The sequence below is a fragment of the Pan troglodytes genome, chromosome 18 (assembly GCF_028858775.2).
Source record: "Pan troglodytes isolate AG18354 chromosome 18, NHGRI_mPanTro3-v2.0_pri, whole genome shotgun sequence".
Lineage (NCBI taxonomy): Eukaryota > Metazoa > Chordata > Mammalia > Primates > Hominidae > Pan > Pan troglodytes.
In genome coordinates, this window is record NC_072416.2 from 35,060,624 (window position 1) to 35,077,178 (window position 16,555).

The following is a 16,555-nucleotide window of genomic DNA, read 5'->3' on the forward strand; positions in this document are numbered from 1 at the left end:
ACGCTGACGACTCGGATCCTATTATTTCCCGATTTTCAAGGTCCCATGATGCTGACAGCCCCAAATGCTAAGTCGTCAGTCCGCCCACGCCCCTGGACCCGAAAGCAATAAAGGCGAAGTCAGCAAGGGTCCTACCACCCACTGCCTCGAAAGGCCTCTGGGGGTGGTCGGCGCGCCCCTCCCCACCTCGCGGGGGCCGTGTGGGCGTCGCTCGGTCGTTGGGGTGCCGGGGACGTCGTGATGAGAACGGCGTCCCAGAGACGGCGGTGACAGAGCCGGGACACGTGACAGTCACAGGGTCACATTCTGCGGTCCACGAGTTTGGGACCGGGCTGGTCACGTGACGCGGTGGGGGCACCATGGGGTGATGTGAGATGCGGGTGTCTCGGATTACGTACAAATGACGTATTCCTACCCCTTTTGGCAACCACATCTCCGTTGGAAGATGCAACGGTTCCGGTGACGGTAGCAAGTTCTCGCGTCCAGGCATCTCCGCTTCCGCTCGGGGCGCAACAACTTCCGACTCCACCTTCCCAGCCTCGGGCAAGGAAGAGACGCGACCATGTGCGCATGCCCCGAATTTATCACGGAGGGGCGGGGCTGAGGCTGCGGGAGCTGGAGGGGGGAAGAAAAGGGAATTCCAACCTGTGGAACCTTGGGGGGTCCCCGGGGTCGGCGCCTTCCCATTGACTGTGGGCGGTGCAAGGGACGGAGCCTCTGGCGGCTCGTGGGGGTGTTGGGGTCCGCAGGGGGAGGGAGGGGAGTGTCAGAGTGTGAGCGGGGTACGGGAATTCCAAATTTGAGGGCCTCCCGGCTCTGGCGCCGGGGAGGGAGAGCTCAGGCCGCCATGCGGGACAGGACCCACGAGCTGAGACAGGTGAGACGCCAGAGCAGCGGGGATGGGGACGGGCGGACGAACTGGAACGCAGGACTTCTGGTCTTCGGGATAGGGAGGGGTGGCTGATGGCCAGGAAGGAAAGTCCCGGAAGCCTGTGGGTCCTGCGGGGTAAGAGCCGCAGCGAAACGGTGGTGCCAATGACTCCGGGCCTGGCAGGGGGATGACAGCTCGGACGAAGAGGACAAGGAGCGGGTCGCGCTGGTGGTGCACCCGGGCACGGCACGGCTGGGGAGCCCGGACGAGGAGTTCTTCCACAAGGTAAGGGGCTGGGGTCTCCGCCTGGATTCGCGAGGGTGTAGGAGGACCCGAGGAGTAGCGTGGTCTGGAGTACCCCATATCTCTTTCAGCCCTCTCGGTCACCCTCCCCAGGTCCGGACAATTCGGCAGACTATTGTCAAACTGGGGAATAAAGTCCAGGAGTTGGAGAAACAGCAGGTCACCATCCTGGCCACGCCCCTTCCCGAGGAGAGTGAGTGAAACCCCGGCTGCAGGGCGCATGCTCCGCCCCAGGGATTGTGGGGGTTGTAGTTCCATGCAGGTGGTGGCCAGAGTGGTTTGTTGAGGTGGGGGCTGCTGTTTGGGAGTCTTGGCCTTCTCTTATTCAGGCATGAAGCAGGAGCTGCAGAACCTGCGCGATGAGATCAAACAGCTGGGGAGGGAGATCCGCCTGCAGCTGAAGGGTGAGCTCCTGGGACCTCAGACAGATCCTTCCCTCTGATCCTGCCCTGTTGTTGGTATATCTGGGGAGTGTGTGGCCCAGAGAAGCCAGTGATATATCCAGGTCACACAGCAGGCCTGGGTCTAGCATCTCTGTCTCCTGGCCTCCAGGCCATTGTACTCTCCACAGCACAAGTCCGCCTCTCAGGTTCTTTTATTTACAATGAAACCATTTACTTACACAGTTATCGCTGCCCACTGGGCATTCTTTGGGCAGGGAGATGGAGTTTTGTTAGGTGGCCTCTGCATACCTATGGGAACTCAGTGATGTAATGCAAAGAAAAATAAACTTACTTTCTCCTCTTAGAGGCTCAGCCTTAGTCATTTTATGATAAATTATATTTCCCTAAAAATCCTATGGAGACAAGTACCCCCAATACCCCTGTGTCTTCCCACAGCCATAGAGCCCCAGAAGGAGGAAGCTGATGAGAACTATAACTCCGTCAACACAAGAATGAGAAAAACCCAGGTGGGTTTTTTTTCTCAGAAATGAGGACATTTCAGCAAATGTTTCATGAAGTATTAGATGACAGGTGTATGAAGGAAGGGCCTGCAGAGATCATGGAGTCCAGTTGGATGACTTTTCCACATGGGGAAACTGAGCTCAGAGAGAGAAAGAACTTGCTCAAGGTCAGGAAGCCAGGTCTCCTGATGCTCAGTCCGGTTATAACACCCTGCTTTATTTTCTTCCATTCAATAAGAAGTTACTGTGGCCCCAGACAAGACCTAGTCTTGGCTGTGGGACACATGTTTTCTTTTCTTTTTTTGCCTCAGCCTCCTGAATAGCTGGGATTACAGGCGGACACCACCATGCCCAGCTAATTTTTGTATTTTTAGTAGAGACTGGGCTTCACCATGTTGGCCAGGCTGGTTTCGAACTCCTGACCTCAGGTGACCCTCCTGCCTCGGCCTCCCAAAGTGCTGGAATTACAGGCGTGAGCCACCATGCCCAGCTGGGACACATGTTTTCTGGGAGTCAAGATGAGGAGTTAGGGTTCAATAGGGGATAAAGACATTACTCACGTGGGACCTGGTGGCTAATGGCGCTGCCCAGGGAAGGAGAGTGAGAAGTCATAAATGACTGGCAGGTTTCCTATCTATGTGACAGGGACATCCTTAGTCCCACAGGTGGAATTCAAGAAGTCAGGAAGAGGAACTCCCCTGGTGTGATATCTTATTTTTTTAATTATTATTATTTTTTTGAGATGGAGTCTCACTCTGTCCCTCAGGCTGGAGTACAGTGGCACAATCTTGGCTCACTGCAACCTCCACCTCCTTCAAGCGATTCTCCTGCCTCAGCCTCACGAGTAGCTGGGATTACAGGTGTGCACCACCACACCTGGCTAATTTTTTATATTTTTGGTAGAAATGAGGTTTCACCTTGTTGGCCAGGCTGGTCTCGAACTCCTGACCTCAACTGATCCACCTGCTTTGGCCTCCCAAAGTGCTATGATTATAGGCATGAGCCACCGCGCCCGGCCCCTGGGGTGATATCTTAGTAAGGAGATTTGCAGTGATCTGACTGGCCCTCTCTGGGTCCCCAGTGAGGAGGATACCAGGAGGTCAGGGTTGGAGTAGTTGGGCCCAGGGCTCAGCAGGGACCCCAGATTGAAGATGGAGCAGCTTGGGCATCTTGGAAGGGTGCAGCTGGAACCAGGAAAGCAGATGTATCTCTGGAAAAGGAACTCCAAGGAATGAGCATATTTAAGGCCTCAGAAGAAGGGGCAAGGCAGAGCAGATGCCCCAGAGCCAGTGTTTCTGGGGAAGCCCGTGGTGGTGATTGGCATGAGTGGTCGAGGGTCCATGTGGGCCTGTTGCACCTGTTTCGCCCAGGCAGCATGTTCGTCTCTAGGCGTAGGAGCTGTGGTGTAGGCAGCGAGGTTGGCATTCAGCAAGCATTCAGCAGTTACATATTGGGTGCCTACTGTGTGCCAGACCTTTTTGGAACTGTTTAGGATACAGCAGTGAACCAGTGATCCTTGTCCTCATGGAACTTCCCTTCTGGTGTAGACAATCACCATAATAAATAAGTGAATTATTTAGAACATAATAAGCATTAAGGAAAAAAGAGCAGGGGAAGAGGGACTAAGCATGCTGGAGGAGGTAGAGTTGCAGTTGAAAGCAGGTGGAGGAAGCTTCGTTCAGAAGGTAACATCTGAACAAGAGACGTAAAGGTGTTTGCTGGGAATGAGCATTCTAGGTAGAAGGAAAAGTGAATGCAAAAGCTTAAGCTGAGAGTGTGCTTTGTCTAGGGAGGGGTAAGGAGACCAGTGTGGATGGGTGGAGGAAGGGAACAGTAAGAGGAAGTAAGATCAGAGAGGTCATGGGAGAAGGAGAGATCATAGAGGGCTAGCCAGGCACCGTGGCTCACGCCTGTAATCCCAGCACTTTGGAGGCTGAGGTGGGAGGATTGGTTGAGCCCAGGAGTTTGAGACCAGCCTGGGCAATATAGTGAGACCCCCTCTCTCTCTCTTTTTTTTTTTTTTCTTTGAGACAGGGTCTCACTCTGTTGCCCAGGCTGGAGTGCAGTGGTGCCATCTCTGCTCACTGCAACCTCCGCCTCCTGGGTTCAAGCCATTCTCTTGCTTCAGCCTCCCAAGTAGCTGGGACTACAGGTGCCCACCACTGCACCAAGCTAATTTCTGTACTTTTAGTAGAGATGGGGTTTCACCACGTTGGCCAGGCTGGTCTCGAACTCCTGACCTCAGGTGATCCACCTGCCTCAGCCTCCCAAAGTGCTGGGATCACAGGCATGAGCCACTGTGCCCGGCCAACCCTGTCTCTATTAAAAATAAAAATAGGCCAGGTGCAGTGGCTCACGCCTGTAATGGAGGCCGAGGCAGGTGGATCACAAGGTCAAGAGATCAAGACCATCCTGGCCAACATGGTGAAACCCCATCTCTACTAAAAATACAAAAATTAGCCGTGCGTGGTGGCGCGTGCCTGTAGTCCCAGCTACTCGGGAGGCTGAGGCAAGAGAATTGCTTGAACCCGGGAGGCCAAGGTTGCAGTGAGCCGAGATTGTGCCACTGCACTCCAGCCTGGGCAACAAGAGTGAAACTCTGTCTCAAAAAACAAATAATAAATAAATAAATAAATAAATAAGATCATGGAGGACCACATAGGCCTGATAAGGGCTTTGGCTTTTAGTCTAAGAGAAATGGGGGAGCCTGTCAAGGTCATCACAAGGTGGTTAAGGTGGCAGATCCCGCATAAGAGCTCATGCTATTTGCTCACTGTACTATGGGGTTGCCGAGGCACCGACCAGGCAGGGATCCTCCCAGGGGCACTCAGCCTATATTCTTCATCTTTAGCATGGGGTCCTGTCCCAGCAATTCGTGGAGCTCATCAACAAGTGCAATTCAATGCAGTCCGAATACCGGGAGAAGAACGTGGAGCGGATCCGGAGGCAGCTGAAGATCAGTGAGTTGTGCATGCCCAGCCTGGCCCGCAGGGGCAGGTAATCCCAACCCAACCCTGAGCCTGGCCTTTTCCTTCACAGCCAATGCTGGGATGGTGTCTGATGAGGAGTTGGAGCAGATGCTGGACAGTGGGCAAAGCGAGGTGTTTGTGTCCAATGTGAGTGGCCACAGCCAGCCCCTCTCTGCTGTGCCTCCCATCCCCTCTGAGTCCTGTCCCTTTCTCGACCTCCTGGGCTCAGGTGATCCTCCTGCCTCAGCCTCCCGAGTAGCTGGGACTATAGGTGCAAGCCACTGCACCCCGCTTGCTGTGGCCCTTTCTGATTAAGGGCACCCTGAGGCCTCTAAGGGAATTAATTAGCCTGCCTGGAGTCACCCATCAGATTCCAGGCTGAGGGCTCCCCAGAAGCTCAACAGGAGTTTCTGACCTGCTGTCGGTCTCCCTGTGAACAGTTGCCCCACTCCTGTCCACCCCCCAGATCCTGAAGGACACGCAGGTGACTCGACAGGCCTTAAATGAGATCTCGGCCCGGCACAGTGAGATCCAGCAGCTTGAACGCAGTATTCGTGAGCTGCACGACATATTCACTTTTCTGGCTACCGAAGTGGAGATGCAGGTGGGTGCCCCACGCAGCCCCAGACGTGAGACCAGGTTCAGTCCAAACTGCCAGCCTCCCGCCACCCTTAGATTCTCTCCCTGAGGCTTTTGTGTCTTCCAGGTTTGGCCATGCCCCCAGATTGGTGCTTATTCCTATCCTTAGCTGTACCCCGAGAATGGCACCTGCCTCTGCTGCTACGCAGATGCCCACTCCCTTCTGCATAGCACCCTGCCCCCTCTCCAAAACTTGAGCCTGCCCAGGTCTGGCCCCAGCCCTCACTCCCCCTCCACTAACAGCATCCACCCTTATACCTCTCAGAGGTCCAGTCAGAGTTGCTCTAGAGGGGCTGCCTCCTAACATCTGTACAAGGCTGGGGTGGGGGCGGCGTTCCCCTGGCCCTGGTTGTGTGAGTTGAGTTGAGCTTCCAGCCCTGTCCTGGAGGAGCTGGCCTCAGTCATGCTACAGCCAATGCCCTTTTGCAGCTGAGACTTACAGGAAAGAGATCTCATTCAGTAGGAGTACTGAGACCTGAGGCTGGTGGTGCCAGGAGGAGGCAGGGATAGGGAGGGCTTTGCAGCAGCTGTAGATAGGCCTGGAAGAATGGGTAAATTCAGACAGATTTGTGAAGGCACAGTTCACCATCTGTGAAAGGTATGAGCCATTTGAGGCCCTTAGCTCCAAGCTACCACTGCAGATAGAGGTTGTATGGGATAAGTGAGCAGGGGACAAGGGACTACATGATAGAAGGGGCCTGGAAGCCATCCCCAAGGAGTCTGAACTTTTGTCAGATCGAGTCTTGCCCTTGTCTTTGTTAGTGCAATTTTTTTTTCCTGCCAGGAATGTTCTTCAGTCATCTAGGGTGGGGTGGGCAAAGGCATCCTTACCTCCCTGAACCACCCCATCCTCTGAGCAGGGGGAGATGATCAATCGGATTGAGAAGAACATCCTGAGCTCAGCGGACTACGTGGAACGTGGGCAGGAGCACGTCAAGACGGCCCTGGAGAACCAGAAGAAGGCGAGGAAGGTGAGCCTCCCAGGCCCGGCCACTGCCCCAGGCACCCTGTGTGACTTCCCTGACCCCCTCCTCTCCCACAGAAGAAAGTCTTGATTGCCATCTGTGTGTCCATCACCGTCGTCCTCCTAGCAGTCATCATTGGCGTCACGGTGGTTGGATAATGTCGCACATTGTTGGTGAGATGTTGTGGGCTGCCCCCTGGCCTGCCCCAGCCCTGGCCCCAGCCATCCCTCCTCCCTCAGACCCTGTTCTCCCTCCTTTCCTTACAGGCACTAGGAGCACCAGGGACCCAGGGCCTGGCCTTCTCTCCCAGCAGCCTGGGGGGCAGGGCAGAGCCTCCAGTCGGACCCCTTCCTCACACTGGCCCCTATGCAGAAGGGCAGACAGTTCTTCTGGGGTTGGCAGCTGCTAATTCATGGTGGCCGCCTCCTTCAGGCCTCAATGCCTGGGGGAGGCCTGCACTGTCCTGATTGGCCGGGACACACGGTTTTGTAAAAAATTAAAAAACAAAAAAAGAGCATAGAAAGCCCTGTGCACGTGTGTTCCTGGAAGGGCTGGCCCAAGGCTTCCGGGCATCCAACCTCCTTACCTCCTGGACGTCCCCAGGGCCGGCCCTGGCTGCTCAGGTCAAACTGCCATGGGTGCTATGCCCACAGCAGGCTGGTTCTGCCTTTCTGCACCCCCATAGGAATGGGTGGGCAGGGAGGGGTAACACCGGCATCTAGCTCCTGGCTCAGTACTGTCCCCGGGAAAGGACCACTGTGAGTATCTGTCTTGGAAATGATGAGGCTGACCAGGCCAGGCTGGGACGCAGGTGAGATGGGGGTTTGGGTGGCATCAGTGGGCCTTCTTGTGGCCCAGAGGAAGAGGCACCATGAAAAAATGCCTAATTGAGGCTGTCACTTTGGATGCAGTGGATAGGGATGGTCTGGTTTCAGCAGGGATGACACTGGAGTGGGATGTTAAGTGGGGAGAAGCCAGTTATGGCGAGAAGCTGGGGAAGAGGTTGCCAGTCAGAAAGCACAGGAGGCCGGGCCCTGTGACCAACAAAAGCATCATCTTTTACATAAGAGTTTAGGCAGGGTGTGGTGGCTTGCACCAGTAATCCCAGCACTTTGGGAGGCCCAGGCAGGAGGATCTCTTGAGCCCAGGAGCTTGAGACCAGCCTAGGCAGGATGGGGCAACCTCTTCTCTTTAGAGAATAATAATTTTAAAAATTAGCCAGGCGTGATGGCAAGTGTCTGTTGTCCCAGCTACTCCAGAGGCTGAGGTGGGAGGATCGCTTGAGCCCAGGAGGTTAAGGCTGCAGTGAGCCATGGTCATCCCACTGCACTCCATCCTGGGTGACAGAGCGAGACCCTGTCTCAAAAATAATAGCAATCATCATCAGTAGCAGCAGCAGCAGCAGCAGCATAGAGAGCCAGTGATCCTGGATCAGTGCACCTGGTTGCTGAGAGTTACCTGGCTGAAACAGGTGGTGGCAGCAGAAAAGCCTGACCTCTGATTTCTTCCATAAGGTACCTGAGATCCAAGCCCTGACTAAATTTGTTTTTTTCTTTTTTCTTTTTTGAGACAGAGTCTTGTTCTTTTGCCCAGGCTGGAGTGCAGTGGCACTATCTCAGCTCACTGCAAGCTCCGCCTCCCAGGTTCACACCATTCTCCTGCTTCAGCCTCCCGAGTAGCTGGGACTGCAGGCACCCGCCACCACACCCGGCTAATTTTTTTTTTTTTTTTTTTTTTTGAGACGGAGTCTCGCTCTGTCGCCCAGGCTGGAGTGCAGTGGCGCGATCTCGGCTCACTGCAAGCTCCGCCTCCCGGGTTCACGCCATTCTCCTGCCTCAGCCTCCCGAGTAGCTGGGACTACAGGCGCCCGCTACCACGCCCGGCTAATTTTTTGTATTTTTAGTAGAGATGGGGTTTCACCGTGTTAGGATGGTCTCGATCTACTGACATCGTGATCTGCCCGCCTCGGCCTCCCAAAGTGTTGGGATTACAGGCGTGAGCCACCGCGCCTGGCCAGCCCTGACTAAATTTCTAAGGGCTCCTAGTCCTGATGCCTAATTTCTGGAGTGGACGTGGCTCCTGTTCCCCGACACCTAGAGTTTTTGTTTGTTTGTTTGTTTGTTTTGAGACGGAGTCTCGCTCTGTCGCCCAGCCTGGGGTGCAGTGGCACAATCTCGGCTCACTGCAAGCTCCGCCTCCCGGGTTCACGCCATTCTCCTGCCTCAGCCTCCAGAGTAGCTGGGACTACAGGCGCCCGCCACCATGCCCGGCTAATTTTTTTTTTTTTTTTTTTTTTGAGACGGAGTCTTGCTCTATCGCCCAGACTGGAGTGCAGTGGTGCGATCTCCGCTCACTGCAAACTTCGTCTCCTGGGTTCACGCCATTCTCCTGCCTCAGGCTCCTGAGTAGCTGGGACTACAGGCACCCGCCACCGCGCCCGGCTAATTTTTTGTATTTTTAGTAGAGACGGGGTTTCATCGTGTTAGCCAGGATGGTCTCGATCTCCTGACCTCGTGATCCGCCCGCCTCAGCTTCCCAAAGTGCTGGGATTACAGGCATGAGCCACCGCGCCCGGCCCCCGACACCTAGTTTTAAAGGGTAAGCCGGCTCCTGGCACCTGCCTACTTGCAGTAGGGCGGCGCCTAGCTCTGACCTCCAAGGTCTGGGGACTGCGTCGCAGCCGCCCAGTCCATCCCACTTTCAATCTTACAGGCCCCTGCTGTTGCTGCCGCTGCCGCCGCTCCCAGCTGCCCAGTCTGGCGGGCTCAGTCCCGCGTTGCCATGTGTGGGAGACCGCGTCCCGTAAGCGCTGGATGTGGCTTCGCTGATGCACATTGGACCGGGCTCTGGACTGGGCTAGGGGAAGGGCAGGAGGGCGGAATTGGGCCCGAGGGCCAGGCCTCGCCGACCCCCGACTGCGCCTCCCGGTGGCCCCGCAGCGCCTCCCGGTGGCCCTGGAGTGCAGGTCTTACCGTCCGAGATCGCCCGCAACTGGGCGAGCTGTGCATGGGGCGTGGCCAAGGCCGTGGTTTGGTTACGATTGGCCAGCGGGACTTAAGTGTTGTCTCTGAAGAGCATGGACATTAGTCTGGAGGGTCCTGGAAGAGTGATCCCCGCCCCACCATCAAATGGCGCTTAGGTCTAGGAAGCGGGTGTGGGTGGGGCCTTAGGGCGAGGCGCAGACACACCCCGAAGTGGTTGGATTGTATACCGCAAGGGGCTGGATCGAACCCCCTAAAGACACTGGAAGGCTGTGTGGCTGAGGAGGGCCCGGCAGATCCAGTGTGTCGTGGGCTTTACAGGAAAGAGCTCCACCTTCGCTGGAGTGTGCAGATGCGATCTAGGTGTGTCCACCCGATGGGAGCTGCGGGCCGGGCAGATGCTGCCCCAGTACAAAGCTGATTTGGACCTGGGGCCTCTGGACTTCCCTGATTCTCTGCTTGCATCTCCAGCAAAGTCCTGTCCCATTGGCTGCCTTCATCCACTCTCTCGCCTCTCTGCCTTCAGAGTAAAATTGCAAGATCTGTGGTGCTTACTGGGATCTGATAGAGTCTCTCGGCATCCACTGTCTATGCAGCGGGTGTCCACCTGCAGCGGGGGGCCATGTGCAGCGGGGGGCCACGTGCAGTGTGTGCCTCTTCTTAGCCATGCTGGACAGCGCCGCCCCTGAAAAGCAGCTCCCCTGTTTCACCCAGAAAGCCATCCAGAACCTCCTGGAAAAGGTGGCCTGATGGCCAGGTGGCCTGATGGCCAAGTGGCCTGGGATGCCAGGATCAATCCTTTGAACTTTTCCTGTGGGCTGTCAGGACCCATAGAAGGTCTTTGAGCAGGTGAGTTTGGAGCAGATCTGGTAGGCAGGCGAACAGATGGATGCGTGCACTGGAGATTCCATGGGCTCCCCTGTGTACATCTCTTCCCTTTGGGAAACTGCCCTGAGTGAGGGGCTAAGGGCAGGATTTGCATTGAAATCCTAGCTTTGCTGCTGTCAGCCCAACTTTTAGGCAACAGGGTCTTGGTTAGATGTGACATTTCCAAGTCCATCTTGTATCACAACCTGTCAGCTGCAGCTCACTTATTCAATCTATTGTGGTTCAAGTTCCCAAGAAAAGGAATCAGTCTGGTCTGCTCTCCAGATCAGATTACATTTACTTGCCTAGGAATTGTCTGCCCTTTAACTCAAGACTTTGCACTGTTGTTCACATTTGTAATCCCAGCACTTTGGGAGGCCAAAGCAGGAGTATTGCTTGAGCCCAGGAGTTCAAGACCAGCCAGGGAAATATAACAAGACCCTATCTCTACAAAAATTAAAATTAGGTTGGGCACTGTGGCTCATGCCTGTAATCCCAGCACTTTGGGAGGCCCTGGCAGGTGGATCACCTGATGTCAGGCGTTCGAGACCAGCCTGACCAACATGGTGAAACCCCGTCTCTACTAAATACAAAAAGTTAGCTGGATATGGTGGTGCAGGCCTGTAATCCTACTTGGGAGGCTGAGGCAGGAGAATCACTTGAACCCGGGAGGTGGAGGTTGCAGTGAGCCGAGATTGTCCCATTGCACTCCAACCTGGGCAACAAGAGCAAAACTCCGTCTCAAAAATAAAATAAAATAAAATAAAATAACCAGGTGCATGTCAGTGGTGCGTGCCTGTGGTCCCAGCTACTTGGGAGGCTGAGGTGGGAGGATTGCTTGGGCCTGGGGTTGAGACCACAGTGAGCCAACATTGCACCACTGCACTCCAGCCTGGACAACAGAATAATAACCTGTCTCAAAAAAAAAAAAAAGAAAAAAAGAAAAAGACTTTGCCCTTGAGTCAAGACTTTACCCTTGGCTAAGATGGATGCAGGAAGTGACATGGTACAAAATGCTGCAGCAGAGCGTGTGTATGTGCTGGAAGAGGAGTGGACTAGGGCAGTGATTGACATCTCTGTTCCAGATATTTGCTTACCTTCCCTGCTGGGCCCCTCCCTATAGGAGCATTATATGCTCATTCCCTGCTTACAATAGGTTTGGCTATAGGACTTGCTTTGGCCAGTGGAATATGGGTAGGAAGGCAAAATATTGGCCGGGCGCAATGGCTCACACCTGTAATCCCAGCACTTTGGGAGGATGAGGCGGGTGGATCAGTTGAGGTCAAGAGTTCGAGACCAGTCTGGCCAACGTGGTGAAACCCTGTCTCTACTAAAAGTACAAAATTAGCCAGGCATGGTGGCACGGGCCTGTAATCCCAGCTGCTAGGAAGGCTGAGGCAGGAGAATCACTTGAACCCAGGAAGGAGGAGGTTGCAATGAGCCCAGATCATGCCATTGCACTCCAGCCTGGACAAAAAGTGAAACTCCGTCTCAAAAAAAAAAAAAGGTAAAGTATCACTTCCGCATAGAAGCTTTAGAGCACCATTGAGTACTCTAGCAGCTTCCAGTCTCTTCTCCCTCTGCTCAGGCTCATAAACCTGGCAGTTTCCAGATCTAGACTTCTCTTTCAGCCTGCAACCCAGAATGACAATGACATGAAGCTGGGCTACAGCCTACCTATAAAATGATGCAGAATTTAAGAAATAAATCTCTCTTGCTGTGAGCCATTGATATATGGAGGTTGTTTGTTAGCACATCCAAATGTTTAAACAAACTGTTACAGAATTAATAACCAGAAGTGGTGTGCTGCAACAATAAAAATTAAGCCTCGGCCGGGCACGGTGGCTCACACCTGTAATCCCAGCATTTTGGGAGGCCAAGGTAAGTGGGTCACCTAAGGTTAGGAGTTTGAAACCAGCCTGGCCAGCATGACAAAACCCTGTCTCTACTAAAAATACAAAAAAAATTAGCCAGGCATGGTGGTAGGTGCCTGTAATCCCAGCTAGAGGCTGAGGCAGGAGAATCGCTTGGACCCAGGAGGCAGAGGTTGCAGTGAGTCAAGATTGCGCCACTGCACTCCAGCCTGGGCGATGGAGTGAGACTCCATCTCAAAAAATTAAAAAATAAAAATAAAAATATTATTAAAAATTAGCCAGGTGTGGTGGCATGTGCCTGTAGTCCCAGCTACTTGGGAGGCTGAGATGGGAGGATCACTTGAGCCCAGGAAGCAGAGGTTGCAGTGAGCCAAGATTGCACCACTGCACTCCAGCCTGGGTCCAAAAAAAAAAAAAAAAAAAAAATCCCCAGCCAGGCATGGTGGCTCATGCCTGTAATCCCAGCACTTTGGGAGGCTGAGGTGGGTGCTGAGGTCAGGAGTTTCATACTAGCCTGGCAAACATGGTGAAACCCTGTCTCCACTAAAAATACAAAAATTAGCCAGGCATGGTGGTGGGCACCTGTAATCCCAGCTACTCAGGAGGCTGAGGCTGGAGAATTGCTTGAACCTCGGATGTGGAGGTGGCAGGGAGCCAAGATCAAGCCACTGCACTCCAGCCTGGGCGACAGAGCAAGACTATCTCAAAAAAAAAAGCCTAAACTATGTAAACTATATGACATTGACGTTGAGCTGGACAGTGGCTGGTAAGGGAACTGTCATTGGAAGTTGGAAAGATGGTGACGTGTGTTATGCAATGGTGAAGCATTTGGTTAAACTGTAAGCTTATGACCAAATGAGCTTTAGGCTTTAGGTAAAGAACTGGGGAAAGGGAGTATTGGTAGCATGCTGTCACTGCTATTGCATGTATTTGAGGAGTTACTAGAAGAAAGAGATGACTCAGAAATTAAATGGTCAGTTTTTAAGCAGAAATGGAAGAGAATATAGAAATTTGAGGCAAGTGATCCACATTTTCAGTAAAAGATACAACTGAGAAAGTCCTTGAGCCACAAGGTTTTTGTTTTTGTTTTTGAGACAGTCTTGCTCTTGTTTCCAAGGCCACCTTCTGGGTTCAAGCCTTTCTCCTGACTCAGCCTCCCAAGTAGCTGGGATTACAGGCATGCACCACCACGCTCAGCTAATTTTTGTATTTTCAGTAGAGACAGGTTTCACCATGTTGGCCAAGCTGGTCTTGAACTTCTGACCTCAAATGATCCTCCCACCTCGGCCTCCCAAAGTGCTGGGATTACAGGTGTGAGCCACTGCGACCGGCTGAGCTACAAGTTTTGATTAAAAGTCATCTTTGTGGCAAGGGCCATATCAAGTATGTGGCTATTATGCCCTTTGTAAAAATCTCCAAACTGATCAAAGTGGTTCCCAATAAATCCTCTCAGCTAGTCAAGATGATTCAGAGGAAAGAGGTTCAGAGTGTAACTCACCTTGGCTGGGTGTGGTGGCTCACGCCTGTAATTCCAGCACTTTGGGAGGCTGAGGTGGGCGGATCACCTGAGGTCAGGAGTTTGAGACTAGCCTAACCAACATGGAGAAACCCCGTCTCTACTAAAAATACAAAATTAGCCGGGCATGGTGGTGCATGCCTGTAATCCCAACTACTTGGGAGGCTGAGGCAGGAGAATTGCTTGAACCTGGGAGGCGGAGGTTGCAGTGAGCCGAGATCACCCATGGCACTCCAGCCTGGGCAACAAGAGTGAAACTCCATCTCAAAAAAAAAAAAAAAATGTAGCTTACCTGAGGGAGTCAGTAGGCTCAACTACAGTTAAGTCTAACGCCATGGTTATGTCTGAAAAGAATTATGGGTATGCTGTTGACCCATGGATCTGAATGGAGTAAAATACGTAAGTTCGGTTTTGGAGGGAATTGCCCTGCTTCCCCTGCCTAACACCCCCTCACCCTGACAAAAAGCCACCAGGTTAAATCTTGACCATGAGTGTTCAATACTTAGTATGATTTTTAGGTCCCCAAGTTTCTTTCTTTTTTTTTATTTCGGAGACCGGGTCTCACTCTGTCACCCAGCCTGGAGTGCAGTGATGCAACCACAGCTCTCTATAACCTCGAACTTCTGGGCTCACACGATCCTCCTGCCTCAGCCTCCCAAGTAGCTGGGACTACAGGCCCATGCCACCCCAGCAGGCTAATTTTTGTTTTTCAGATTTTTTTGAAACAAAATCTCACTCTGCCACCCAGGCTGAAGTGCAGTGGCACGATCTTGGCTCACTGCAACCTCCGCTTCCTGGGCTTGAGTGATCCCCTTACCTCAGCCTCCCAAGTAGCTGGGACTACAGATGTGTGCTACCATGCCCGGCTAACTTTTATATTTTTTTGGTAGAGACAGGGTCTTGCTATATTGCCCAGGCTGGTCTCGAACTCCTGAACTCAAGCGATTCACCTGTCTTGGCCTCCCAAAGTGCTGGCATTATAGGCGTGCGGTGTACCACCATGCCCAGCCTATTTTTTGTTTTGTTTTGCTTTGTTTTGTTTTGAGATGAAGTCTTGCTCTGTCACTCCAGCTGGAGTGCAGTGGCACAATCAAGCCTCACTGCAGCCTCTACCTCTAGGGCTCCAGTGATCCCCCCACCTCAGCCTTCTGAGTAGCTGGGACTACAGGCATGCGCCACCACACCTGGCTAATTTTTCTATTTTTTTCTGGACAGGATTTCAGCCTGTTGCCCAAGCTGGTCTTGAACTTCTGGTCTTAAGGAGTTCTCCCTCGTTGGCTTCCCAAAGTGATGGGATTACAGGTGTGAGCCACCATGCCCAGCCTAATTTTTGTATTTCGGGTTTTTTTTGTTTTGTTTTGTTTTGTTTTTAGTAGAGATGGGGGTCTCTGTATGTTGCCCAGGCTGGCCTCAAGCAATCCTTGCCTCAAGTGATCCTCCTGCCTCAGCCTCTCAAAATGCTGTGATTGCAGATGTGAACCACCATGCCCGGCCTGGGTCTCCAAATTTCTTTCTTTTTTTTTTTTAGAGACGGAGTCTCGTTCTGTCACCCAGGCTGGAGTGCAGTGGTGTGATCTCGGCTCACTGCAAGCTCTGCCTCCCAGGTTCACGCCGTTCTCCTGCCTCAGCCTCCCGAGTAGCTGGGACTACAGGCGCCCGCCACCATGCCTGGCTAATTTTTTTTTGTATTTTTAGTAGAGACAGGGTTTCACTGCGTTCGCCAGGATGGTCTCGATCTCCTGACCTCGTGATCTGCCCGCCTCGGCCTCCCAAAGTGTTGGGGTTACAGGCGTGAGCCACCGCACCTGGCCATGGGTCTCCAAATTTCTATGGGTGTGAAGGAGACTGAGAAAGCTACTCTACTTCAGAAAGACATAACCACCAATGTCCTCTCAATTGTGGCCAAGGAGAATAAGTGGAAAAGGGTGGTTTACTCTAAGGGCAGAGCCAAGAACATGGTGAAGAATGAACTAGGGAACTCTTCCCACTCCCAGGGAAAAGTGGGGGTTCTTCTCAACATCTGCCCAGCAGCACTTTAGACTTACTGGGGCCCAGAGCCTGCTGTGTGTCTCTCGTCCTTTCTTCCTTTTTTTTTTTTTTTTTTTTTTTTGAGACAGAGTTTCACTTTTGTCACCCACGTTGTAGTGCAATGGCACTATCTCGGTTCACTGCAACCTCTGCCTCCTGGGTTCAAGCGATTCTCTTGCCTCAGCCTCCCGAGTAGCTGGGACTACAGGTGCATGCCACCACGCCTGGCTAATTTTTGGTGTTGGGGTTTTTTGTTTTTGTTTTTGAGACGGAGTCTTGCACTGTCGCCCAGGCTGGAGTGGAATGGCACGATCTCGGCTCACTGCAACCTCTGCCTCCTGGGTTCAAGCGATTCTCCTGTCTCAGCCTCCTGAGTAGCTGGGACTACAGGGGCCCGCCACCACGCCCGGCTAACTTTTTGTATTTTTAGTAGAGACCGGGTTTCACTATGTTGGCCTGGCTGGTCTTGAACTCCTGACCTTGTGATCTGCCCCCCTCGGCCTCCCAAAGTGCTGGAATTACAGACGTGAGCCACCGCGCCTGGCTAATTTTTGTATTTTTAGTAGAGACAGGTTTTCACCGTGTTGGCCAGGGTGGTCTCAAACTCCTGACCTCAGGTGATCCACCGGCCTCGGCCT

The 16,555-nt window shown here is 53.0% G+C and overlaps 1 protein-coding gene across 4 annotated transcripts; it reads left to right on the top strand.

Annotated features, from left to right (window-relative positions):
* Positions 1 to 277: 277 nt before the first annotated feature.
* STX4 (syntaxin 4) lies at positions 278 to 10,186 on the top strand. Of its 4 annotated transcripts, none has more exons than XM_054669326.2 (13): positions 278 to 877; positions 1,055 to 1,156; positions 1,268 to 1,367; positions 1,504 to 1,578; positions 2,014 to 2,084; positions 4,930 to 5,038; positions 5,118 to 5,194; positions 5,514 to 5,651; positions 6,547 to 6,657; positions 6,729 to 6,824; positions 6,918 to 8,165; positions 9,113 to 9,249; positions 9,364 to 10,186. In XM_054669326.2, the coding sequence occupies exons 1-10, from the start codon at positions 848 to 850 to the stop codon at positions 6,807 to 6,809; spliced, it is 894 nt and encodes a 297-aa protein (XP_054525301.1). In that variant the 5' UTR covers positions 278 to 847; the 3' UTR covers positions 6,810 to 6,824; positions 6,918 to 8,165; positions 9,113 to 9,249; positions 9,364 to 10,186. The 4 variants fall into 4 exon arrangements, with proteins under 4 accessions (XP_054525301.1, XP_063653846.1, XP_063653847.1 ...); XM_063797776.1 differs by having other exon boundaries at positions 9,116 to 9,249; XM_063797777.1 differs by having other exon boundaries at positions 399 to 564; positions 1,246 to 1,367.
* The last annotated feature ends 6,369 nt before the right edge of the window (positions 10,187 to 16,555 follow it).